This window comes from Cavia porcellus, unplaced genomic scaffold, assembly GCF_034190915.1.
Source record: "Cavia porcellus strain 051 isolate PalLab524CR breed Dunkin Hartley unplaced genomic scaffold, mCavPor4.1 scaffold_10, whole genome shotgun sequence".
Lineage (NCBI taxonomy): Eukaryota > Metazoa > Chordata > Mammalia > Rodentia > Caviidae > Cavia > Cavia porcellus.
In genome coordinates this window covers 71,007,718-71,034,823 of record NW_026947493.1, presented here as the reverse complement: position 1 = coordinate 71,034,823, position 27,106 = coordinate 71,007,718, and the positions used below count along the sequence as shown (strand labels likewise).

Here is a 27,106-nt window from a genome sequence, read left to right as displayed (position 1 = left end):
CCGACAAAAGGGGAAGAAACCAAGGCATTAAATCTCTGTTTTACTTCTCAAAGTGTATTTCTGATCTTGTGCATTTTTACGTGTTATTATCAGAGTGTTTATAGTTATTATTTGTCAGTTAAAGTCTTTCTTGCTTGTTTCTCTTCTTTTCTATCTTGGAGATGGAGACAGCATTTTCCTGGGGTGTCCAGGTTGGCCTTAAAACTCCTGGGCTGAAACTGTCGCCCTGTGTCAGCCTCCTTCGCGATCAGGATGCAGGGGTGCCTGTGTCCCTGCCTCTTATAAGTATTTCAACAGTATTAGTCAACTAATGAATGCTTTCTCCCTGGACAGTAAATCCCAGTACAGAATTACAGAGGTGAAAAAAGGAGGCCCCTTCCTGTCTGCACAGCCTACTGCTAGGTTTAATACTTGAATTTTTGCTTTGTTTTGTTTATTTACATAAATGGAACTTTATACATTGTTTTGTAGATATTTCCAGAGAGAGAGACAGATCTGTCTCATTTTTAAAACTACTGTAGATTTTTCTTTGTGTGGATATCCAGTGTTTTCAAAGTTATATTGCAACAGCCAGGCATGGTGGCATGCGCCTGTAATCCTTGCACTTGGGCGGCTGAGGCTGGAGGATTGCCACAGGTTCAAGGCCAGCCTGGGTTACACAGTGCGTTCAAGTCCAGCCTGAACTACATAATGAGACCCGGTCTCTAAAAGACAAAAATACATTCTGACAGTGACCATGACTTTCTCACACAGACCCACGGCATAGAGTTCTGTGCTGGCCTGTGAAGACAGCTGTGGGAAAAGCAAAGCATGGAGAGTGGGGATTCCTGCCAAGGGACGAAGATCATGGTTGTAAAATCAGTGTTGGGGCTTCCCTGAGATCGCAGTGAAGTTAAAAATGTTGGCTGAGATTTGCTGAACTATTCTAAACCTGTGGTAAATGTCCTCATACGGTAAACTGGAAGGATTTTATAATGGAGAAGCAACTCTGTGTTCCAAGTTGGTCGGTATATGTTTATGTATAGAAACATGCATATTTAGGTTATATATTTTACACATTCTTAAATTCAGGTTGGTCATAGCCAGCTGTAGTGGCACACGCCTGTAATCCCATCACTCAGGAGCCTGAGGCAGAAAGATCACCTGGAGTTCGAGGTCATCCTGGGCTACCCTGAGTTCAAAGCTAGCCTGAGCTACATAGCAAGAAAAAAAAAAATCAAGGGGCCAGGGATTAAGCTCAGCAGTATAAGTGCCTGCCTGGCAAGCTCAAGGTCATGAGTTCAATCCCTGGTACCAAAAAATAAAAATAAAGAAATTCAGGCTGGTACTATTTTGTTTAGAATATTTATTTATGTTCACCTGAGAGATTGGCTTTTCTCTCCTAAACAAGAGTTAATGGCTATAAATTTCTGTCCTTGAATGCTTGAGAGAGTTGAGCTGGGTTTGGGAGCAGTGGAGGTTGTTACGGTTTTTCACTGTTCTGGGCACTAAACCCAGGGCTTTCATGCTGAATTACGTCTCCAGCCCTTTTTTATTTTGAGACAGGGTCTTGCTAAATTTCCCACAATGGATTTGAACTTGTGGTTTTCCTGCCTCTGCCTTCCAGAGTTCTGGGATTACAGATGCACATACCACCATATCCATCTTGGGCTGGGTATCTTGGAGGTGGGAAATGTCTAAACTGGTTGAATTTCAGGAACATTCAAATGTTCTGGTATCTTTGTCAGGGCCAAGTTAACTGACTTTGTTAGTGTCTGTGTCAGAATTCTGAGTCTTCTTTCCACACAAAGGACAATCACTAGATGCTGTTAAATGTGAAACACTTCATGTTGGCCTTTCAAGCATGTTTACAGATACTGCAGTCTCTCTGATACGTGAGATACCTAAAAGCGCCACCAATATTTCCTTACTGTTGTGTACCTTACCTTTGACAGTGCATGCACAGTTTGATTTTTTTCTCAAAGGCCACATGGGTCATATATCTTATGCTTTTAAAATAACAATTCAAATAAACACACAATGTGTCTTAGTTACTTTGCTCATTGGTGAGACTAAGTACCTGCCACCATGTTGAAAAAGGAAAGGTTTACTTCAAGTTAGAGGCCTCAGTCCATAGTCGGCTGGCGTCAAGGCAGGGCGGTGTGGCAGAGGGGCATCACAGAGGAGAAACACTTCATGGCAGGCAGCAGCAGCAGCAAATCTCCCCTTTCTTTTTATCTGATCAAGGCTACAGTCCTCTAAGGTGATGCCACCTGCCCCCAGGGTGGGGCTTCTGTTTTTAGTAAATCCATTCAGCCATCCCCAGCAAAGCTATGCTAATTCTGATCAGTGGACTAATTCAGTACCACACACCCTTAACCCAGTATCACACCCTTAACCACATTCACACACCTTAGATCCAGCCACTTCCAAAAAGCCCTACCTATGACTGCGTGAAGCTTTGAGTGGGGGGGGGGTGGTTTAAATACAAGCCATAACACCAAGATGAGCCTTCAAACACTTTATTAGTTCTAATAATATTTATCAATCAAAATTACAAATGTTGAATCAATAGTAGAAAACGATTTTATAAAAACTTTGGCCATAATTCCTTCTATAGCCAATTATATTTAGTAAATAAGGAAACTACCATGATTATACATATGAGAATAGAGAACATTTGTCAGCTACAAATATTCCCAGAATGCCAAGTTTGTATGTGGCCCAGCTGACAAAATGACCTCTAAGCTACCTTTCCTGCCTTCAGAAAGGCTTACACTCTTCTCTCACTTCTACCATTTGTTCAGCTATAGTAAATTATTTTTAAAAAATCATTCTTAAGTGAAGTGTCCCTCTATAACAAGTGATGAATCATAATCAGCTACGTGCTAATACAGAAGGCACGGTTGCTTCTGCTGTGACACTAACCAGCATTCACAAATCCAGCCAGGATGCTGGACCCTGCTGTCTGACATGTTATCTCCAATGAGGGATGCCCAGAAGTGCTGTGCTCAGGCCCTCCAAAGACTTAGCATTCCCCTAATCCTTCTGGTTTGGCTAAGTTATTACAAGTTTTGCAGCTGAAAATACAACCCTCGTATACGTCAACGTGCTAACAGTGATGTTTTTAATTGCATTAGGATTCCATCTTTTAAATTTGTATTTTCTGAAGTTTCTGTGATGAACTGCATTCATTTGTTACTAAGAAAAAAAAAGAATTATTTTAATAAATCTTTCCTTGTAGTTATTATCTAAGTAACCACTTTCTGTGTCTCCTGCAAGGACCTCGACAAAAACGGTATCATTTTTACCAAAGAAAAAGGTTTTTTCCTGAGGCAGGACCACCAAGTTCAAACCCAGCTTAAGCATCTTTGTATCTTGGAAAGTCTCTATTTAACTCTACTTACCAAGATCCTGTCTCAAAATAAAAATAAAAAGCCTGGAGATGTAGCTCAGCCTGAAGGGCTTGCATTCAGTCTTTAGCACCTTAAAAAATACTTTTTAAACGACTGACATCCAAGAAACCTGAAAGTAATCCATGCTGATTCTTTGCTAGCTGAAATCTACTAACTTGTTCTGGCACTGAACTGACGGGTGTGGTGATGGATGGAAAGGTTACCTCTGGGCTGTGACTTCCTGGTGAGGAGCCCAGCGTACCAGCAATGTTTATAACATGAGGGGCTGGTGATCCCCATCCAAGTACACAATGGGCCAGAAGAACACAAGTGTAAACACTAGTGTTCTGGTAGATAACATGACCATCTGTGGTTCCCTGATAAGAAATGTATAGAAAACATTTTCCTTTTTCCAATTCTTAATTCAAAGCCAAGTTTGAAACAAAATCTCCTTTAAAGGTGAATTGGATGTTTGCTCAAAAGTTGTGAGCCTCCCTAGGAGACCTGACTCCAAAATCTAAAGGAAAAAAGCAGTAAAATCACAGGGCAACCCCAAACTTCTACACTGTGGGTCACTTGGGAGAGGACACTTCCAGGGGTCTAAACTGGGCATTTCCTAGATTTGCAACTGGCAGAATGTCCATTCCCCACAGGAGTGCGAGTTAGGCCATCACTGGTTCACCAGTTCCCTTCTAATCAGGTACAGAAAACAGTCATTATCTCAATCAGACCTAAACTGGACTACAAAGTAACCATCCATACTTTATGTAAAATAATTTTTTAAGTCCTGTAAATATCTTAGTAGCCACATAAAAGGATAAATACAGTATAGAAAGTACCAAAATGTATATGCATTTCCAGGTTTTTGAGATTTCTGTCACTAATGAGAAATAACGAGATTAATGATTTGAAAATGTTTGGTTTGTTTGGGTTGAGTTTTTTTGTTGTTGTTTCGCTGTTTTTGGTTTTTTGGGGTTCTTTTGGTTTTTTGAGACACAGTCTCACTATGTAGTTCAAATGGCCTTGAACTCATTAGATACCCTAGGCTGGCCTCAGCCTTGCAGTGATCCTCCTGCCTCAGGCTCCCAAGTGCTGGGATTACAGACATGTACCACCTGACCACTGGTTTGGTCTGGTTTGGTTTGGTTTGGTCTGGTTTTGAGATAAGGTCTCACTGTACAGTTCAGGCTGGCCTTGAATTCACTCTGTAGCCCAGGCTGGCTTCTCCTGGAAATCCTCCTTCCTCAGCCTGCCATACGCGGAGACTACGAGTGTGTGCCACCGTGCCCTGGAGACGTTTCATATTGGAAACAGAAAATGCTTTTTTGAAAAAGAGTTCAAGAATGAGTTCCAAATAGGTCTCTTTAACATATGTCAGAGATTATTTTTTTTAAAAGATAAATCACTCATGATAGCCTGGTCTTTATGCCTCTTCATTAAATTAATCCTATTTCGGTGCTTGGTATAAAGGACAATATCACTTAAGAGGGTGACCATATTTTATACAAAGCCCTAATGTATCTTTTTCAAATTTTGTTTTATTTTTAATTGACCAAAAACTTAGATATTTCTGAAGCACAATATGATGTATTGATGTTTATATGCATTCTGAAAGTATTAAATCAAACTAATTAATACATTCACCAGTCACATACTTATCTGCCTTGATGTTTTCTAAGACTCTTGTATAAAAACTCCTTCTGGTCAGGGAAAAACCTTTGGGTTGAAAAAAATATTTATCTCAGGGCTGAGAAAATAGCTTAGTGGTAGAGCACTTGCCTAGTATGTGCAAGGTCCTCCGTGCACTCCCCAGCACTGCCAGGAAGGAAGGAAGGAAGGAAGGAAGGAAGGAAGGAAGGAAGGAAGGGAGGAAGGGAGGAAGGAATTCAGAAAGACAGAAAGAAAGAAGGAAAGACAGCAAGAAAGAAAAGTACCTCAAAAAGTAAGTTATATCAGTTCTTGATTCTGACCTAGAAATACTGCTATTATTCTTAATTACACCAAACATAAAATCACTGAGTTTGAGCAGTCTTGACGTAAAAGTGAACTTTTTTCAGTTTCCCAGATAGGATGGGGTCAGTATAACATATTCATATTTTAAGTATATTATTTTCTAGTGATTAATTCAACTAATGTTCAGACTCCCTGTCATGTTCCTTTAAAGGCACTAGTTGTTTAAATTAAAGACATAGAAAACACAGTGCTTGTTTTCAGGAAATCATGATCCAGCTATTTTTATTTTGCTAATAGGATGATGTCATCTGCTCAAGGAATTCCTTTTGGTTTGGAGGAATTTGGGATTTTGGTTTGGTTCTCTGTGTGTGTGTGTGTGTGTGTGTGTGTGTGTGTGTGTGTGTGTGTATTTTAGAAAAGGTCTTGCTGTGTAGTTCAGGCTGGCCTTGACCTCAGCCTGGCTTCAGGCTCCAGGCAATCCCCCTGCCTGAGCTTCGTGAGTGCTGGGATTACAGGTGTGCACCACCACACTCAGCTCTAGGAACTCCTTTTGTTGTCTACCAGAACACTTTAAAGCCAAAGGTATAAATCAATATTAAAAACAAAAAAGTTTATGTTCTCTTCCTATATCCTATATTCCTGTGATTAATTATAAATTTTCTTAGTAAGTCATTTTAATGTTGAATCTATAGTAAAAGAGAGTCTAGGTAATTCATTTGGGCAGTTACCTAAAATCACGTATTTACAAATACCATAAAGAAACCAAATGTTTCTAGAATTCTACTGTGATATTCACAAACACCAGGCACTTAACAGTGGGCACATTAACTATGATACCACTTATTCAGTTATTTGCCAAAACCCTTGCCAATTTTGGAAGACTTCTTGAAAAGTGAAGTCTTCTTCACTTTTGTGGTACATCATTTTCTTTCTTTCTATTTTCTTTTTTTTGGGAACCAGGAATTGAACTCACGACCCTGTGCTTGCAAGGCAGGCACTTATGCACTGAGCTAACTCCCTGGCCCATGTGGTACATCATTTTAACATGAATGAAATTATAAATGTTTTTAAAATCTTGATGTCTTACCTCCTTTCCACTTCTAAAATCTAATAGTAAATAGTAGTTATCTAAAAATCAAATAGGGCCTGGAAAGACTCCACGTAAGAAATAAAGCTAGGTCTTAATTCTTGCTGTTTGTTATCTCGGAAATACATGGAGGTCACTGAGCTCAAAGTGCTTTTCATGCTAGCCAGGAAGGTAACAACATAAGCTGAATCACACATAGGTAAGGAACGGCTGATTCAAAATGGCACGTGGACAATGTGGAGCCTTTCACTATTGAAAAAAGCTTCATCGTGGGCCAGCACCAGAGTGTGCATTCCCCTGGAAAGCGTTCTGTTAACGTACTTAATACGCCATGGTGCACAGGGTCTGTGGCAGCAGGTAGACTTCAGGTAAGGAGGTAATTAGGTAAAATACTTCCCAAAGTTCCTACCGGCCCTGATTCCTAGGAGAGGACAGAAATACAAAGTGTAGCTCATCCCACAGTTTTTGGTGTTATTCATTCTTGCTCTATCATAATTTTGCTGTGTAACTATTACTACAACTTCTTTAAACTGCACTAACTCCTTTCTCCAGCCACCTACGTAGGTTTATGCTTTCTTTTTAGTGTCCTTTATATCCACTGCCACAACCACTAACGTCACCCTCACATTCATAAGCAGTCATATACCCTAGTTTTCATTGGCTCCGGCTATTATAATTTTAAATGTGTAATTATCTTAAGTAGCTAAGAAAACTTTCCAGCATAGCAGTTTTATGTAAAAATGCAATCAATGACATGGTCCCAACAATCTATTCCCACACTTCCGGAATAAACCATGCAGCTCTAGACAGATAAGGTCCCCCCCACCAGCGTCACTACCATTTTCTCTCTTCTCCGCCACACCACGCTGTGTCTGTCCGCCCTGCTGTCACCGCCCCATCTATGTGGCTGCTGAAACATCCACGGCTTCTCCTGTTTCTTCTTCTTTGGTTTCAGCCTCTTCACTTACTTTCTCCTTCACCTCTGTTTCCTCCTTTTCTCTCGCCTTGCCTGGGAAAGTAACCAAAGGACATTAGGAGACATTCACTTACTGTAGTGAGGTTGTCAGTGCGTAGCAACAAATCAGTGCGTAGTTTGTTGCCATCCAATGAGAGCAGTGTTAGCTCTTTCAGTCTACAAAGCAAGTTTCTTTGGCGGTGTTTCCCGGTTCCCTCAGATGAATGGCCAGTGTCAATGGAAGGGAAATTGTAAATTTTAAAACTTATAAAGTCTGTCATTATATTCAAAGATGAGAAAAGACAGGCACAGCCTGTTCCCCTAACTAGAGAATCGTAAAGATCAGCTGGCCTTGGTACTGCAACTCAGGTGCAGACCGTAAGGTAAGTGTAGCTCAGACAAAAACGCACCTTGCTGTGCTAACCCATTCCAAGGTTTCAGGGAGATTACATCCAGAAACAGCTCTCCTCAGTCTAAGATGGTGATTGATTCCTCCTGCTCACTCTACCCTTAACCTTCCTGCTGTAGGGTAGAAAGCCCCCATTTAACTTGCCTGAGCCAAACCTGCCTAGCAACGTATCACAAGACAATATGTGGCCAAATATAGAAAGTCCTGTTAGCAACATGCTTAGTACTTCCCGCTGGGTTTTTGTATTTCCTGTTAAAAACATATCTAAGTGTTTTATTAACCCCAAGACAGGTCTGATGATTGGGAACTGAGAGTCTCATCAGTCTGATGATGTATATAAAACTGTGTGCCCTCCAGGTTCCTCGGTGCTGAATGTCTTTCACCTGGCTTGGTCTTTTTCTGCAACATCAAGTCACTTAACATCTCCAAGCTTTTGTATTCTCTTCAATAAAATCAGGATGCAAAAGTGCAGTTGAACATATTACAGTAGAAAGTTTAATTTATATCTATAAATTAAAATGTGGTCCAGGGATGACCCAAAATCTTTTATTTGGCCTTTATGCTTGCTTATATTTAAAAGTCAGGACACTAAAAGCCGGGCATGGTGGCTCGTGCCTGTAAATCCCAGCACTCGGGAGGCTGAGGCAGGAGGATCACTGCGAGTTCGAGACCAGCCTGGGCTATAAAGTGAGTTCATGGCCAGCCTAAACTGCATAGAGACCCTGTCTCACAAAGACAAAAAAAAAAAAAAAAAATGTCAGGACACTGCACATACAAAGCTGACTCCCTAAGCAGGTGGTTTGGGAAATGTTGGTCCCTATTCCCACAGGGGGAGCCACCCAGCAGCTTGGCTGTGACCCTCTATTCACCAAGGACTCCAGGGCCCCCAATCAACACAAAATCTGTCATGCTCCCTCACTCAACTCATTTTCAGAATCAAGGCTCAAAAAACTTCTGACTTGGCCTACTCTAGTCTAAAAAACATATGCTTTTACTTGGTTCTCTTTTGTCATTCTCAGAGCACTTTTTATATACTTTTATTAAAGCATTTGCCTCAATGGATTGCAGTAATTTGTCTATATTCTCCCATCCCATGTGAGGTAGAGAGGCCTGAAGGCAGGGACCATCTATTTCTCTTTCTCCAGCACCTAGCGTGGGGACAGACATCAAAGGACACGAGTTGGTCTAGAGGGCAGCTCAGCGGCAGAGCATTTGCCTGGCATCCATGAGGCCCGTGTTCAATCCCCAGCATTGAAAAAGAAAGTGAGTCAATAAATGAAAGGCTTAAACAGATGGATGGCTATAATTAATTATCCTGCATTGTGAATCTTAGGTTTACCAAAATGCAAACCATGCCTCAGAAGAAGAGTTATTTATTTTTTTAGTTATAACTCCAATAAAGAACAGTATAACTGTCATTTATTTTATGCTGGTAATGTAGATTTAAAACATTTCAAACCCCACATACCAAGACATAATACACACTCTCCAGTCTTCTTGTGAAGAGAGGACTATGGGGTTGGGGTGCAGTTTGGGGGTAGAATGAGTGCGTGGACCAAGTCCTGGGTGTCCTGGACGCCCAGCACCGAAAGAGACACGGAGAAGAGGAAACTACAGCACAACAGGAGCAAACTTGACAACAGCTTTGTAAAGACTGGGCAAGATGGAAACTGTATTTTAAGATCTGTTCTCTGTATATTTTGACACTGTAAGGTCAAGTCCTCCGTCAACCATCTGCTTCCCTTGACTTTGGATCCTCGCACCCTGCAGGGAACCTGGTGAAAAGTGAACTTGGAAAAATTAAAAAATTTTAATGTTACCTTCAGTGCTCAAGTCTACTTAACCATCAAACCTTAGGTTAAAAACCAAGATGTAGATTTTTAGAAATCATTTACTAGGGGCCAGAGATTTATCTTGGTGGCATAGGGCTTGCCTGGCAAGCATGAGGTCCTGAGTTCCATTTCTGGTACCCCGCCCCTCAAAAAGAAAGCATTTACTAGAAGGCTGAGCCTGGAAGTGATGGGATGCCCATTCCTCAGGCATTGCAACCTTTTCGGTTTGAGTCAAGCCAAAGAGACTCCCCTGACTGCATCCGGTCTCTAGGAGCGCGGGCCGAGCCTCTGAAAGCTGTTTACCTTCAGCGCGCTGCTCCTCTGCGGTGGGGCGGCTTTCCCTGTCCACCTCTGCGGTTCCCGCTGGGTGCTCCGTGCCCTGCACCGTGCCTTCAGGCTGGTCCTGTTCCGGGGCGCCGGGGCCTTGAGGAGCTGTGTGGGCTGGGTCCTGGCCCCCTGCAGTTTGCCCAGGCGGGCTTCCGTCCTGCCTCTCGGGCGTGGCGCCCTCTGCAGGAATTCCCTCTGCAGCCCGAGGCTGCGCGCCCTCTCCGAGCGCGTCTGCAGGCTGCGCCTCCTGCACGGCTCCCCGGGACCGGCTTCCTTCCGGGGCTCCCGGCGGTGCCCTCTCCTCGGGAGCTGCTTCTGGGAGCTGAGACTGTGCCTGCTCTTCTTGCCCCGTTGCTTCTTGAAGACGCTGCTCTCCCCCGGTCTCCACCGCCTGACTTCCTCCCAGGGTTTCCGGGGCGCTGCTCCCCCTGGGGGTCCCTGGGCGCTGGGGCTGCTCCTCGTCCCCCGGTGGCTCTGCGGCCCCGAGCGCTGCAGCTGTCGCCAGAGGCGGGCTGTGTCCCGCCGGCCCCGGGGCGTCCGTCTCCGCACTTCCCGTCCCAGCCTGAACCTCGGGCGCTGCTTCCGCGCCCTTCGTCACCTCTGTTCCCGGGGAACCGTCTTTGCCACCCGGCTGAGGTGGCTCGGATTCCCCGGGTCCCCCCGGAGGCTCGGGCTTCTCTGTGGGCTGCGACCCGCGGGCTCGGACCCCGTTAGCCGTGGGCAGCACCGACGCCCTGGGCTTCTCCGCCGGGGCGAGGCTCCCCCTCTGCGCGCCGCCGGGGACAGCGGGGTCCCGGCGCGCCCCGCACGGTTTGGGCTGGGCGGTGCAGGACTCGCTGGCTTCTGTAGGAGAAAAGCATGCGTTGGAAGTTGCTTTTTGATCGTTCGTTTGGAAAAGAGAAGAGAAAGCAAAAACGAATTATTACTTAGTTTTTGTCTTGAGAAAGTCAATTAAGACCAAGAGAGGAGTCAACAGTGGACACATAGCAGGAGCCCCCGCTGTCCACGTCCCGGCCCTCCTGTCTCCAGCCCAGGCACCACGCCATGCACTTCAAGGCCCCCCAAGCGCTTTTCTGCGGTCACCCCAGCCCTTCTGGCGGCTCCTGCCCACGTTCTCACTCAGCACTTCATTTCTCCAGCTCTTTTCCCTGAAGCCCTCCACCATCTTCAGACCTGGAAGGTTTCCTGGCCGGTGGTTCTTGGACTGCGAGCAGCCCCTTCCTCCCAGCGCAGAACACCCCCCCACGACAGCAAGAGGCCCGGACAGAGAAGCCCCTGCGCGAGGAGCAGCAGGGGTGGCACTGCCCGGGCTTCGTGTCATCGAGGAGCTGCAGTAAGAAAGAAATCTAAGCCAGGCATGGTGGCGCGTGCTGGCAATCCCAGCCTTTGGGAGGCTGAGGCAGGAGGATCCCTGCAAATTCGAGGCCAGCCTGAGCTACAAAGTGAGTTCAGTGCCAGCCTGAACCACACAGTGCAACCCTGCCTCAAAAAAGACCAAAAAGAAAGAAAGAACAAAAGAAAGAAATGCAGAGAATGGGAAAATAAACACTGTATTTCTGGCTCTTCTGCCTCCATGTGGCCATGGAAATGGATCTGCCCAAGAACTGGCATGAACCTCAAAAGTCTCCATCTCCGACTGCCACAAGCCAGGGGTGCAACAGTGCTCCAGGTAGTTTAAGTGCTTATGCATGCTCATATACATTGGATTTCTGGAAATGTATCCTAAAAACAAAAATCTTAGGAAAATTCTTCAAGAGAAAAATATAGCATTCAAGGATTCGTTTTAATAGCAAAAGTTAGAAAACAATTTAAAAACCTAAGAATTTTTTTAAAAAACTACTAAGTTGGGGAACAGATGAATAGTGCCCTGGGTGGAAAATTACTGTACCCTGAAAAAGACAGTTGCGTGACTCATCTCAAAAAAATATCACCATGAAGACCATATGCTACAATAAGAAAATAATTATAAATAAAAACCAAACACTCATGGTTAGGTTGAACAAATCACCATGGCCCAAGGGCTGCTGCTGTACAGCTAAGAGCTCAGTGAGTTCGCTGTCTGCTTTGTATGCAGTAGGATCATGGTAATGTGCAGGAAGGAAGGGAGGGGGACAGGGAAGAGGAAGAAGGAGAGAAAACAGGAGAGGGCGGGGGACAGGGCTCAACGGCTCATCGCCTTCCTGGCAAGAACAAGGTCAGGGTTGTCAGTGCCAAAAAGCAAACCAACAGACAAGACAGGAGAAAGGCAGACATGTTACAGCAGGTCCCTCTGAAGTGTTTTCCTCTTTTTCCCCAAGGGCTGTTTTTCTTCTCCCCACCCCTGGCCCCTCCCCAGTTATATATGCACATAATTAAAGAGTTTTCTGTTCACCAAGTGGAATTAAGTAACATCATTTCCTCCTCTTCCTCCTCCTCCTCCTCCTCCTGTTTGTTTTTGTTTTTTGGAAGTTTGGGGTTTGTTAGACAATGTCCCACTATGTAGCTCAGGCTGATCTCAACCTCATAGCAGTCCTCCTGCCTCAGCTTCCCAAGCACTGGGATGACAGCTGTGTCCACCATGCCCGGACCACTTTCCCTTGTACGGGGCAAGTTTTTAAAATCCTTCAGCTGTTTTGAGGTTTTTCTTTTTTCCTTCCTAGATCCAAAGATGGAAAGAAACCACAGGCTCTACTGGCTGCCATCATAGTTAGGTAGGTGACTGTTAGAAACGTGAAACATAAAAACGGCTCCAGGAGACAGGCACCCGCGCAGGCGCGCACACCCAGGGGCAGATCTGCGGGAGCTGAATGTTGGGCACCAGCGTCTGCGAGCTCCAGGCTGTCTCAGGAGCAGCAGCGAGAGCGCGGCGGGCCCTGTAGGTGGCGCTAACGAGCTTAGCGTTTAACCGGACAGCGTGAGCGGAGGTGAGAGCTGTGAAGCTTTGTTACAAAATTAAATAAACGCCAGGCGGGGTAGCTTGTGCCTGTGATCCTGGCACCCCGAGACTGAGGCAGAAGGATCGCCACAAGTCCCAGGCCAGCCTGGACTATTTAAAGAGACTCAGTCTCAAAATATTTTTAAATAAATATACCTGGGCAGGGCTGAGATGCAAGTGCTTATCAAACGCGTAAGGTCGTAAATTCATCTCTAAAACCAAATGAAAGAAATGTGCGCGCACACACACACCCGCACCGCGTGTCTCAGCCATGTTACTCCTCGATATTTTTCCAGGAGAAAAGATAATATGGATCCGTACAAAGTAGCACCTGTGCTTGGGAGGCTGAGGCAGGAGGGTTGCTGTGAGTTTGAGGCCAGCCTGGGCTATAAAGTGAGTTCAAGGTCAGTCTGAAGTGCGTAGGGAAACCCTGTCTCAAAAATAAAATAATTGCATTTTTAAAAGTAGCAACTCTTTGATAACAACACAAAACTGGAAACGACCCAATTTTTACTAACCTAGGAACAAGTAAACAAACTGAGATAGTCCACGCAGTGGAATACTATATCATAACGAAAAGAAGAGAACAATTGTTAAGTGCACCCACATGGGTGATTTTCAAAGTCAGTGTACTGACTGAAAGATGAACAGGTTATATACCATGGGGCCTCATTTTTATCAACTAGAAAAATGCCAACTTATCTATTATTACGAACTACTAATTTTTAATACAAAACAAAGTAAAAGAAAATGAAAAAAGTTGTGAGCAGGGGAGTGAACTGATCACTGATGTGTTGAGCATGTGCTTAGCACACTCTGTCCCAGAGTGTAAGCCGTGCACGCACCAACTCCCAGGAATGAACGCGCGGAGGATGACACAGAGGTCGGTGTGACCAGTGACTCCAGAGAGAAGAGAGGACACAGACAGGAGGAGGAAGGTGGCAGGGGACAGGGAAGACCGAGAAGAGGGGGCCACTTTCCTAGCTTGAGTGCTAGACCTAGAAAATAAGGGAAGAACAGATCTGACCTGGAGGAGCCGCGAGTGGTTTGGTTCGGGACTGTGATCCCAGACGCAAAACCTGGGTGGCAGATGGACACCCAGAGCTTGGCCAGAAATATATGCAACAGGGGAGAGCTCCGACAGTTATCTCATGAACACTTCTGCTTGGGTCCGGAGACAGCTAGTTTTTGCATGAATTCAAAATGAGGACATCTGTATGGCTACCCTGGTGCGGAGACTCACTATGAACCCTAAGGAGAGGGCAGGGGTGAGGAAGCCTCAGGAACCACACGGTGAGACTGCAGGGCACGGGTTGGCAGCTTAGGGGTGCACATGGCAGGACTGGGGAGAGGGACGTCCTTCATCTCCTCCACCTCCTGCCTCATGATGAAGCCTTCAACTCTGCAGCAGGTGGGGCAGACTAATAAAAGCGCTTTCTCAAGCCCATTGGAAATGCATTCTGACAAGACAGCTCACTCGTGCTGTGCAAAGGCTGTTCCCTAGATCGGGAGTTAACCAGGAACCAGCCAACGGTCTCCTCACGGTCCGCCCAGCTGCACTTCCTGCTGAGGCAGTTATCACGGTGATGAGTGCGGCCAGCAAGGCGACAGGCACCGTTGTCCTCCTCCTGTGCCTGCTGGGGTGCTTACTAGCTCGGGACGTGGTTTACACCCTGAAGAATAAATGTTATGCTATTGGGCTAAGTCAAATTTTTCCACGGAAAAGCAACATGTGAAAATTTATTTCTCCATGAATAGTCACCTGCCTGTTTTTGTCACAGTCAGAATAGTTATGCCCAGGGTCACAGCACCAGCATTCATTCTTTTGTACTTTGCCTGAGCGTCCTGGTACACTGGAAGACAGCCCAAGTTTCTCCATATAGGATATATAAAACACAACCAGAAAACAGCCCAGTGAGAAGGATATCTCACTGTCGATTTCAAGAGTACCCCAAGGGAATAAAATCTCTTTTAAAGGCTAGCCAAAAAAGAAGACCATTCTGGGTGTGGTGGTGGCACATGCCTGTAATCCCAACACTCAGGAGGCTGAGGCAGGAGCATCGCTGTTAGGTCAAAACTAGCCTGGGCTACGTAAGAGTTCAAGGCCAGCATATACTACCTAGGAACGGCCTGTCCCCAAGCAAACAGACAAACAGACATAGCGAAATAACCAGAAGTGTAGTGAGATGTTGAGTTTGTCATTTATTCTGATTAACTATACCTTAACTACACTTTTGTTTTTTTATTATTATTATTTAAAGAGGAAAAAAAAGAAAGGAAATAAAATTAAAAAATCAAAGCAGTAAAAGGGTACAAATAATACAGAATTTCAAGGGAAAAAAATACAGTAAGATATCTATCACTAGTTAACAGGTTCCATATTGTCATCTTTGAAATAGGTGTCCAAATTATAAAATGAAAGCATGTAAAGTGAACATTCATACAATGAGATTGCACACAATGCCAATCAACAATCCAACAAAAGTTCAGTAATATGAATTTCCATCCTACACACTCAAACATACATGCAGTTATATCCCTTAGACCATCTTCCTTTCATCTCTTTTTAATAACAATTACACTTTTTGGGGTTTTTTACTCCCACAATTCTTATTATTTTTTGGAGAGAATAAAACCTAACGTGGCTAAACAAAACAAAGTCGGTTAGAACAAAAGGATGGGCGTAGTACATGGTGTAAAAATAGAATATCAGGTGATCTAAAATGGTTACCATTGTGCCTCTTGCTATTTTTTTTTAAAGTTGCCTATATAGTCAGATATAACAGAATTGATTAAAACAGTACAGAACAAGACCAATAAAACCTACACTGGAGACCTTACAGGACTTCAAAAAAGATAATAAAAATATGGAACGCTTCACGAATTTGCGTGTCATCCTTGCACAGAGGCCATGCTAATCTTCTCTGTATCGTTCCAATTTTAGTATATGTGCTGCCGAAGCGAGCACTTAACTACACTTTTGAAATGACTGTATTTCGGAGGGAACGGTTGCCAATGAGTAGCTCAGAAGTTCTTTTTCCTAAGTGACAGAAGAGGGCAGTCTGCTCTAACAGGGAGGACAGAGAGCCTGGGGCCTTGAAAATCACATCTCTGACGTTCACAGTACGCTTGGCGTCTGCTTCCCCTCACTAGCTCCGTGCCTCAGCTTGCTGCCCTGTAAAGTGGGAAGGGTACTGGCACGGAGCCAGGGAGCCGTTGTGAGGATTAGTGGATTGATCTTTGGAAAGCACACGCGTCGCCCCCAAGCCAGTCTGAACTTTGCTATTCCACGCTAAGACTGACGCCAGCCAGCCCTAGCCCCTCCCTTAAAGGCCCTGTCAAGGGCGACGCTGCCGCAGACACACAGCAAAGCAGGATGACGTCATTTACGCTGGTACCGGTTCCTTCCTGTGAGCTGCTCACGTAGAAGAAAGATGACAGGAAAAGAGCGGAAAGGATGGGAAAATGTTTGCTTGAAGCCAACACTCAGAGAGGACAAGGACAAAGCCCACAGCTGCCTAAAACTTCTTCCTTCCAGCTGCAGATTCCACGTCCTCCAGACCGTCTCCACCCCAAAGCGGCTGAGAGGCGCAGTCTCTCCCTCTTTTATTTGGTTTGATCTCCCTCCTTTCCCTTCAGCTGAAGCAGCAGCTGCCTCTTCCTTGGCTGAGTGTGAATTCTGATCCTACCGTTTATTTCACTCTGCAGTCCAGGTGAGTCCCTAACCTCTCTGGGCCTCAGTTTACTCATCTGTAAAATGGAGCAGCATTTGTCTTGCAGGAGGCTTCATGGCTATAACGGATGTGACAGTGGATACAGTTTGTGTGACATGTGTTGGACAGGAGGAGGTGGTGAGGAAAAGAGGGACGGTGTGTGCAGCTGTTCAAGTTTCTCACTGCACAAGGGTGCAGCTGTGAAGGCTGAGGGAGAACTGAACTGCAGCCTGCTGCGTCTCCCAGGCTGCCTGGGTTGCTGGGGGAGGGCGGTGGAGAGTGCTTCTTTTTCTAACGTTACAAATGTCTCTAGGGACCTAGCAATGGTTCATTACAAAACTGTAGCTGAAGTAGCAACGAAAAGAACGAATTGCAGCATTCCAGGGGTTGCATACACGGTCTGCCGAACACTATGAAGTTATCACTGTTGATCTGCAGTTTTATTACCGTCCTGGGAAGTTTTAAAACATGGCGACTGAGCGATCATGGAACGGTGTTCCTCACCCTAGCAGTGATTTTATCTGACTTGACAATGGTGCTCGTGAAGACCCCTGGTAACTTTTGTAGAGAGAAACGCTTCTTTCTTACACACAGCACCTGTATACAGGCTCTTATACGTTTTTGTTTTTTTTTTGTTTTGGTTTTTGGTCTTTTTGAGACAGGACCTCATTATGCAGTCTAGATCTCCAAGCGGAGCTCAGGTCCAGGCCTTGAACTGGCAGCAATTCTCCTGCCTCAGCCTCTCACGTGCTAGGAGTGCAGGTGCACACCACGGTGCTCAGCTGCATCTGTAGATTTTTATGAATCCCAACAGGCTTTCTCAAGGCAAGGAGTAAGCTGAGCCATCGCTTGTGACACTGTTGCCTTAGATGCAGTGACATCTTCTCTTTCTTTTTCTAACCCACAAACAGGACACAGGCTATGCCCAATCTATTTCATTATGTAATAAGTACTAAGGACAGATGCATTGCTTCCACATCTGAAATTGTTCAAAGATGAATCTGTTTCCTGAACCCTACATTTCATCGAATCATACACTGCTCCGGGCCTAACGCTTTGGTGTTCACTCTCTCTCCTGATTTTGCTGTAAACTGATCCATGCACAAATTTGTTGTGGCAGCTGAACCAACAGAACCTTTGTGATAACCCCCGCTGTGACGGACGCACAAAGAAACAAAATGCTGGGCAGCCTTACAGAAGGGATTAGGATGAGCGCTAACATACCTGAAAGTCACATTAGGGGACACACTCTTCAGCTCAGTTCACTGCCTAATCAGAAATGAAAGTTTCCACCCACCAAGGAGAAAAACTCGTTTCCTACCACTGTGTCAGACCCAATGGTCTCCCTGCAAAGGCCTGCTGGGTGTCACAGAGAATCAATGATGCTGGCAAGTGCTGGGCACAGGTGCTTTAGCTCAGCGGCACAGCACCTGCCTGGTAATCACCAGGTCCTGAGTTCAATTCCTGGTACCAAAAAAAAAAACAAAAGAGGAAGGCAGCCCCTGGATACTCCCTGCTTCTATTGCTAGTCTTACAGCTTCTGTGATTTAGAAACCAAGAATGCAGTGCAAGTCTGAACCCAGAAGGGAGTCTATTCATCTTCCTCCTCATTTACATTCGTTTCTTTTCAGCCCCATTCTACCATTTTCCACCAACCAGGAAGCTGCAAGGGCGGCTATCTGGACTGGTTTTGCTCCTTTCCTACATCAAGGTGTGCAAAAGCGCCATCCTATGTGGCATCACGCAACCACTCATGCCCATTTCTATCAGCCAGAAGACACTGAGGCACCACTCTTTTGGGGGAGAGGAGAATTTAAGCAATGCCCCATGTAATTGGAGTACAAAATCATCAGCCAAAAATCATAAATAAACATCAGGCACACTCTTGGTTTTCACTAGAACCCCCTGAATCGGCGAGGTAGTTTCAGAACACATGACGAGCTCAGATGGAGACGGGGCCACCTGCACACAGTAGAGGCAGGCGGGTAAGAGCCACAGAGCCTGCCATTGGGCGGTGACACCGAGCTGCCTCCTTCAGATGCCTTTCTCCAATATTACTGCCTTTAATTTCATTTAGACTCCCATCAGGTAAATGTTGCTTTGAATATGTCATAACACAAAACATCACTTTTGAAATGACCAACAGCATTTGCCACTGGGAAAAAAATCTTGTTTCAATGATTGATAGGCATAATTAGCACAAAAGATTACCATTTGGGTAGGAATGTAGTGTTTAAAGCCGAAGGGATCTCATTAGACCAGGAAAGGAAGAGAGAAGAACGTATCTCCGGCGTGTACATAGGGGCCATTTTACCAGTTGGAATGGGCTTTGCCCACCCCACATCTCAAGATGGACAGTGGCTACGCTTCTCAAAGCCCACCCTAGAGCTTTATGTGCATTATCTCATTCAATCGTCCCAACGACTCCACAGGTGCATCTGTTATTACCTTCACTGTATACAGGACATAACGGCACCCTTATCTAGGAGGGACAAATAGCTAGAAGGTGGCAGAGCTCAGATTTCAGTTCAAGGAGGCTTGATTTTCATCCATGAAAATTTAGGTGTTTTTACAGGCCAATTGTAATCCCCAAATTTGCCTCATCAATATTACCTGAGATTTTTCTTCATTCAGAATCGCAGGCTCCCTCCCAGAGCCAGAGAACCAGAAGCTGGTTAAGAAGATCCCCAGACAAATGAGCTAATTAGGTTGCCTGTGGGGTCACCAGGAGAAGGCATACGGCACCAGTTGGGCAAGACCAGAGTGAATGGTGGCATGGGAATGGGGGGAGTTGAGGGCATGGTTGGGGAGCTGCCCACCTGCAAAAGTCTGCTGTGGTCTCTACTCTCCTGATAGCATGCCAGAGTTGGCGTGAGAGACAATGTACAGATGTCGAACTAGGAAAGAACCAAGAGGCTGATTTAGTCCACCCTGAGATGGGAGACTTTCTTACATTTTTTCACCTCATCCTAGAGAAAAAGCAGCCATAAGAATGTGTGAATAATGGGCAAGTCTCTGTTCCAATGAAACTTTTATTAATAAAAATAGGTGGCAGGCTGGAGGTAGTCAGCAGGCTAATTTGCCAACCCCTCATACTCTGTTCTGGGTGCATAAAATGAACCAGCTTATTTGTTTCTCAGAACAACGCCGAGCAGTACACCTTGGCAGTCCTATTGGACAAGTGAGGTCACTGAGCCCCAGAGAGGTGGAATGATTGGCTGTAAGTCACACAAATAATAAATGATCCTGAACTGGACCTGGACAGCCTGACTCCCGACTCACACTCTTTTTTTATTAATTTATTTGGATTCATATTCTTAATGAGTACTATACACTGTACTGCAGTGTGCTGAAATTCACACACGCACACACACAGAGGAGGCACATGGGTAACCAGAGTCACTTGTATCCATCTAGTCTATCAACACTATACCAGACCAAGCAAGAGGAAAGGAAATTAACCAAAAGAAACTACATGGTTTTATCAGAGCCTTAGGGAAAGAGAAAACATCGACTATCATTATCAGTGATGGTGAGGGAAAGAAATAAGCAAAATGTTTTGTTTGGAGAGAATTTTGCAACAAACATCCCCACTGCAGTGGCTGTAAGGAGACACTGTCTCTTGGGAAGTGAAAACATTAGTGAAAATGAGAGCACTATCGTGATGCACACTCACGTGCTTCTGCACTGGTTCACATCCTGGCACACACAACTACAGTACTTGTGGGCACAGTGGACCAAGCACAGGAAACCACTCCGGCAGATCTCGGGCTGCCAAGTCCTTGCTGGCCCGGAGACCCCGAGGGCCGGAGAAAGCCTGGCTCCCTGGAGCCGTGAGTGCCGGCCGGTACCCATGCGGCCCGGGTGGCACGGGTGATGTGCACCTGCACGGCCTGACTTACTCTCCCCACTCTCACACCCCTGGCTGCCCAAGGGGTTCGGCACTGTAAAACAATGTAGAGGTTCTATACAGTCTTCCTTCTTTCAGGGCAAAGCTCCAACACTTTGATCTGTACAAAGAAGTTCCTCAGGACCCTGAATGCAATTCCCAAGGAAGGCTCAAGGATGGAGGCAGCCCCAAGCTCCTGAGGTCATCGGAGTCCTCCAGATGTTCATACCCTCTTGGAAAGCTGTATCTGCTATATCCAGATACTTTGCTTTAAAGAGAATTTTTTCTCAGCATGAGTGAGGCTCTGAGTAGCCTTTCAATAATTGCTCGGGCATCTTTTCAAACTTGAGGATGTAAAACATTAACAGAGCAGTGAAAGGGAATTCCACATCATTTGAGAGGTGTGGCAGCCTTGCAGAAGCAGAGCTTAGTGCTACACAATAAAGCTTTGTTGTGCTGTGGTTACCGCTTGCTCCTGCATGCCTGGGAGACCCTGCTCACATTCCTTTACTCTCACCCCAAGCCCAGCCCTGATGATGCCACCTTCTAGCTTCTGCTTTCTGTTGTTCCTGGGTCCTCTGTGTTTCTCTCCCAGGATCCCTGTCTCTGTCAATCCATTCATTCTTCCACCCACCCACTAACTAATTATTGACTGCATTTTTCCTAAGAGGAAAACCTGGCAGAATCAGGGCCAGACCACAGATGGAACTGTGAGTCCTGAGAAAAGCGGGGCTTTGAGTCTTTAGCCCCATCTCATCACTTACCAGCACTGGGAAGCTGGGCAGGTTCACTTCTCACTAAGCCTCAGTTTTCTAGCTATCTGCAATGCGCAAGTTTGCTTAATAGACTACTCTGGGCAGAGACCATCAGCTGAAATATCCCAAACAAGTTAAAATGCTCCCTGCCGAACCCCCAGCTGTAGCTCTGTGCTGATGTTTTGATGCAGCTGCACAAACATCTGAAAGTTTCCAATTCCTAGAAAAAAAATTTGTTTGTTTGTTGATGAGAGTGTATGGCATACCTCTTACAGAAGGCACTTAAGGCAGTCTTCTATCCAAATTCTAAATGCGTCCATCCTTTGACCTAGCAAAGCCGCCTCTGGGAAATTGCCCTAATATATACTTGTACACATTCAAAATGATGTATGCACAAAGGAATTCACTGAAAACTTGTTTACAACAGGGAAAGGCTGGGAACAAATCAAACCCCTCAAGAGACTGATCACATAATAGATTATTCTGCAGGTACAAAAAAAGGAAAAAGAAGTCCTCTACATAGCAATACATTAAAATCTCTAAACTGTCAGGCAAAAATCAAGATGATGAACACTGTATAGAACACATTGCAGGTTAAAAATCAAAAGGGAAATAATATGTGCAATGCATGTAAAAACTTCGGAAGGATATATGAAAAGCTCTAAACTGATAAACGTTTGTCCAGAGATTGAAGTGAAGCAGGTTGTAAATGAGAAATGCCTACTATTTCCAAATATTTTCGCGGTATGAGCCATGTCTGCAGTTCTTATATTCCACTTTAATTAGCTGATGCAATAATCAGGACCACTGCAAAGACATGCTGAGAACTCAAGACTGGACTAGGAACTTGTAGCATTTGAATAATAGTCCCATTATATAATTTCTGTATGCAAAACAGGCCTATTCAAAGGCATTTTAATGTGAATGTTTGTTCTTCAATTCCAAAGAGAATTATTGGTCTAGTTAATACTGAAATGCCATAGATGAAAATATTGGTTGAAGCCTGAAGTTAAGCCCTTGGTACAAAGAACAATTCACACAACACTGTGAAATTCAAGCCTCTTCCCATGCCTGGGATCTAGCAGAAGTGTAGGTGAGAACAAACAAATGGTTATAACTGTCAATGGACCTGTACACATTAACCCGCAATGAACGTGCGGATTATTAACATCTATTCACTTCGTCTACATTCGAGCTTAAACTGTAGACTCTCAAGAATTCTGCCACAAGCGGATGCCATTTGTGTTAGGAAGGATGGAACAGTAATTATGTATGTTACAGGGAGCGGGGAGCTTGGGGACCAGGCTCAATGGGGAGGTCTAGAAACCTTCCCGGTGGCCAGGTGTGTGATGGCAACACATTCTTTAGTTTCAAATTCTATCCGACTGGCCAGGGCCATCATATTTAGAATTTGCTTCAGCAAACACAAGAGATTCAATCTAATCATCCGCAGGGAATGGAAGGTCTCTTTCCTCGGGTATTTTAGGGCAGTTAGTCAAATTCAAAGTGTGACTAGCCCTTATCAGGCAGCTTAGCCTGGGTAATTATTTACACCTGGAGGCCAGTCTGCACCTTGCTTCACTGCAGCCACAGACCTCTTGGTCATCCAGCTTCTGGGCAATGGACAGAAACTGGGAGCAGGTAGATTCGGTGTCCAGTGGGTCAGAGCGAATGTCCATACGCTACCAGTAGAACGGATTGTTCTCACGCAGCCTAACGGCTACTCAGTTAGCAGCTCCTCACTGATTTAAATTTGAGCCTACAAAAGTACCTTCTTATTTTAGTGCTGCAGGGTTTTAGAGCTGGAAGAGGCCTGAGTGAGTATGTAACCCATTGGTTTATGATTCTTTTTGCGTGTGGGCCAATATTATATCATGTGCAACCATTTTTTGCTTGTTTTTATTTTTTGTTTTGTTTTGTTAAGACAAGGTCTACTATATATGATTGAAACCAGCCTTAAACTCATTAGGTGGCCCAGGCTGGCACTGAACTTGAGATCCTCCTGCCTCAGCCTTCTAAACGCTGGGAGTCCAGGCTTACTTTATCACATCTGAGTATGTATAGTAATTTTTTTTTTTTTTTTTTTGGTACCAGGGATTAAACTCACAACAGCACACTTGCCAAGCAGGCACTTAGGCACTTAGACCGCAGAGCTAAATCCCCAGCCTCCAATTTTTTTTTTTTTTCTTTTTCCTTTTTTTTGGTACCGAGGATCGAACTCACGACTGCCTGTTTACAAGGCAGGCGCTTAGCCCACTGAGCTAAATCCCCAGCCCCTCCCCCAATAATTCTTAAGCTCAAAAATTTCTAATAAAAAATTCAGTAAGAGAGATCTACTGATGGAACCCAGTCTCTAGCATGGCTCACATATTTTATTTTCAACTCATGGAGTTTTAAGGTTGCTAATGTAAATTTATTTTGTTTGTTTGTTTTTGGTACTGGAAATTGAACTCAGGACCTTGCACTTGCCAGTCAGGCACTCATGCCACGACTTCTATCCCCAGCCCTAGCTACTATAAACTTAAAAATCTTTTATGAAGATTATTTGTTTTTACAGGAAGGCACTAGAAGCTTCTTTACAACTATATAAATATTTTGCTAGAAATATCTCTAAAATTGAATGTCCTACAAATATTCCTACTTTAAATTGGAGGCAAATATAAATGTCATATTTTACTCTCAATTTAGGAATCATAATAAATGTAGTACTTGTTATATGACATTTATATTATATGTCTCAAATCATTCTTGATTGATATGTGGGGACTGACTACAGAAACAACAAAAGAAATGCAATAAATAAATAAAAGTACATTAATATCATGTTAGTAGATAGTATTACAATTATATTAATACTTTATACAATGTGTTAAGTGTATATTAATAGATTAGTATGCTATATAAATTATATTTGTATAACATATATCTTACTAATATAATATAATCTTTTTTTTCTTTGGATCGAAAATCAAACTCAGGACCTCATCTTGCAAGGCAGGCACTGTGATGCTGAGCTGTATCCTTGCTATATCCCACGTTAATCTTATTAATATGATGTTAATATGTTTACGTATTATACAATATTTGTATAACTCCTAAATAGCACACATCTAATTGAGAGAAAAGAACAAACATTCTTTACGGTGTTTGCCAAGTGAGTGTTCACATATCTCATGGGGATCCAGAGTGATTTTAAGCAAAAGCAGATTTAAATCTTGTTAAACCTGGTCTGGGTTCAAGACCCAGCTCTGACTCTTAGGATTCCCGTGACTTGTGGTAAATTATTTCCTCCTTGTCTGTAAAGTAGGGGTAACCCTAACACTTAGCCATAGCGCTGTTATAAGGATAAAATAAATTCATTCCTTCAGCAAATAATTCCTGAGGGGCTCTGAGGCGCTGAACTTTGCACGACACCGGGGTACGGTGAGTGAACGCACAAACAACACACTCAATGCACTTGAGCTGTTTTTACCCAAAAGCACATCTGCACAGACTAGGAGTTACACCTAGGATTTTAAATAGTTTGAAGCTGCAGAAACGAAGTGAATTATTCATCAGGTCTCCTGGGACCCGCGGAGTTGAAACTGCTGACCACACAACAGTATCCAGTTTCAGGAGAGCATTGTTCCACAGAGAGCACAAGCATACACCTGTTGATGGAGTCAGCCTGCGGGGTGAGTTCATGCTGGGTGGTAATTAATTTCTGTACACTCAAACTGGTCGTCAAGCTTTAACATTTCTTTCAGAACAAGATCCATGGAAACAGAGCAGTAGTGAAAGCAAGAATAAAAACAAAAGTAGAATGTGTAAATGGATATTAATATTGGTAATAAAATGAGAGGATTAAGATCTCTTCCACCGGGAAGTTTTGCCTCTTCTCAAGAGTCGCATTCTCTGAAATACATATTTTTATCAGTTTTAAAAGTCTGCAATGATTTGACCTTTTTGGAGGGTAGGATGGGGTTGAATCCAGCATGCACTGGACAGATCACCCAGCTACGACTCCAGCCCCGTGCTTTGTTTTTTAAACTAAGATACTGCAGCCCAGTGTGGAAGGGGATCAGAGGCCAGGACAAGGTGATGAGCTTCTGAAGCATCGGGTTATTTTTTTTGTTTTTGTTTTTCAGTTTTCCATGCTGATACCAATAAGGATTTATCATGGAACAAGATGCAAAAAATCGATCCGATTTCACAAGATAAAATACGAAAAAAGCAACTGCTCATTGCTGGTCTCCTGCAGGAGCTCCAGGCTGTTTAGGAGAAAAGTCAGCAATGACTGTGCTTTGGGAATGAATTTTGTTAAAGCCTTCCCACTATTGTCAGCAACAAGGAGCTTGGCTTCCAACATGGTTATAATTTTTTTCTTTTTTTGCTTACTTCCTAACTTCTAATTGCTCTCTGTGACCTACTGAACTTAGAAAAATAAATTGCACACACCATGAAATAACAACAGCACGTTTCTTTCTGATCAGGACCCGGCAGCAAGGCTGAGCTGTCTACCACAAGCTCAGAGAGGAAGGGATTTCTGTTTCTGCAGTGACACAGACAGGACACCTGAGGAAAGGGGTTCAGAGAGTATAAAATCCCTTGGCCTCCCCACTGAGCCTTCGAGAAGGCCGGACACTAACTAAGTAGATCTGTGGAGCTTTCCGAGCTTTGTCTAGAACGGTGCCCCATTCAAAATCCAGTCAGGCTCTGGGAATGGAGCTGCTTGTATTCTCGCAGTATTTATCACCGTGCAACGATCTGAATCACTTGTTGAATGTATCGTTCCCTTGTGTGCCTTTCACTCTCAGCCTCACTTACGAGATTCACTTGAACAGTAGAGGCTCAAAACCTAGTTGTCCCCCTCTCTAGTTCTGCGGGTCGAGCGCTGGGCCTTGGCACTAAGATGCACCCCAACTCTGTCGCCGCTTTCTCCTCACACCCCAGGCAGCGTCTCACTAAGACAGTGAGTTGCCCGGGCTCAGCTCGAGCTGATTTTTCACTCGGACAGTCCACCTTTCATCACATACACACACATGTCTCAAGAAAAGCTTAAGCCACTGTGGGGAAAGTGGCTCTGAGCCCCGGAAGGTGCAGCAGGAGCCCAGGCTGGGGCGCCCTCTCCGCGCACTCCGTCTTTCGCCACCCGGCGCTGACGGCTCCGGACCGGACGCTTCTCTGCTCGCTCCGGAGGGCAGCCGCGGATCACCGATCAGTTCGCCGCAGCCCGGACCCCGATCGCGAGGTCTCCGGGCCCCGCGGGGCGTCGCCCGCCCCCTGCTGGGCGCGCTGGGCGGAGGCGCAGCCTCTGGACCCAGGAGGACCCAGCACCCGCGAATCCCCGACCCAGCTGGGGGAACCGGGTCGCTGCTCACCGCTGCGGAACCTGCTGCTGTCGCCAGCCTTGCAGAGGGCGCTGCTGGAGCAGCCCATCGTGGGCACGCAGCCGCCTGTCCCACCCCGAGCGGGCGCCGTCGGAGCCTGGATCCTCGCGTACCGCGCCCAGGCCGCAGAAGCTTCCCTGCCTCGGCGGCCAGACTCCACCGGGCTCAGGGCGCAGGCGCAGGCGGGCGTGGGGTAGGTAGGGGGAGGCAGGGAGGGCGGGCACAGGTGGACCCGAGAGTCCAGGTGGGAGAAGGTGGAGGGCGGGGAAGGCGCAGCGGCTCCCCAATCGGGACGGGAGATGGCTCCCGGAGGGCGAGCGCTGAGAGGGCTCCTTTGGGTCATAACCATTTAAATACCCGGGCAGGGGAGGGGCGGCTGCGGCCGCTGGCTATTGATTGGTAGACGAGGTATGCGGTGACAGCCTGGCACTTACCCGTACAGACTCCAAGAGGAAGTTTTACACTGATACCAATCCACCACCACCCCCCACCCCCACTGGGGATGAAACTCAAGGCCTTTCCACTTAGC

The 27,106-nt window shown here is 45.2% G+C and overlaps 1 protein-coding gene, 1 long non-coding RNA gene and 1 other non-coding gene across 4 annotated transcripts; 1 reads left to right on the top strand and 2 right to left on the bottom strand.

Moving 5' to 3' along the window:
• Positions 1-2,485: 2,485 nt before the first annotated feature.
• Erich5 (glutamate rich 5) lies at positions 2,486-26,905 on the bottom strand. Of its 2 annotated transcripts, none has more exons than XM_013143995.3 (3): positions 26,569-26,905; positions 9,914-10,810; positions 2,486-7,423 (listed from the first exon to the last, which is right to left on the bottom strand). In XM_013143995.3, the coding sequence occupies exons 1-3, from the start codon at positions 26,624-26,626 to the stop codon at positions 7,314-7,316; spliced, it is 1,065 nt and encodes a 354-aa protein (XP_012999449.1). In that variant the 5' UTR covers positions 26,627-26,905; the 3' UTR covers positions 2,486-7,313. The 2 variants fall into 2 exon arrangements, with proteins under 2 accessions (XP_012999449.1, XP_012999450.1); XM_013143996.3 differs by having other exon boundaries at positions 9,914-10,780; positions 26,569-26,904.
• LOC111754704 (U6 spliceosomal RNA) lies at positions 15,713-15,819 on the bottom strand. The gene has a single exon (XR_002789373.1). It is a non-coding gene; the product is annotated as a U6 spliceosomal RNA (small nuclear RNA).
• LOC106025843 (uncharacterized) lies at positions 15,976-25,658 on the top strand. The gene is made up of 3 exons (XR_001199406.3): positions 15,976-16,564; positions 24,767-24,882; positions 25,336-25,658. It is a non-coding gene; the product is annotated as an uncharacterized LOC106025843 (long non-coding RNA).
• Positions 26,906-27,106: the final 201 nt, after the last annotated feature.

Excerpts from the sequence above, each read along its gene's own strand:
- Erich5 (XM_013143995.3), bottom strand. The coding sequence starts at position 26,626 with ATGGGCTGCTCCAGCAGCGCCCTCTGCAAGGCTGGCGACAGCAGCAGG. Across the intron at positions 10,811-26,568 it reads CAGCAGCAGGTTCCGCAGCG|CAACTTCCAACGCATGCTTT; the intron begins GTGAGCAGCGAC and ends ACGATCAAAAAG. Across the intron at positions 7,424-9,913 it reads AGAGGAGCAGCGCGCTGAAG|GCAAGGCGAGAGAAAAGGAG; the intron begins GTAAACAGCTTT and ends TTACTTTCCCAG.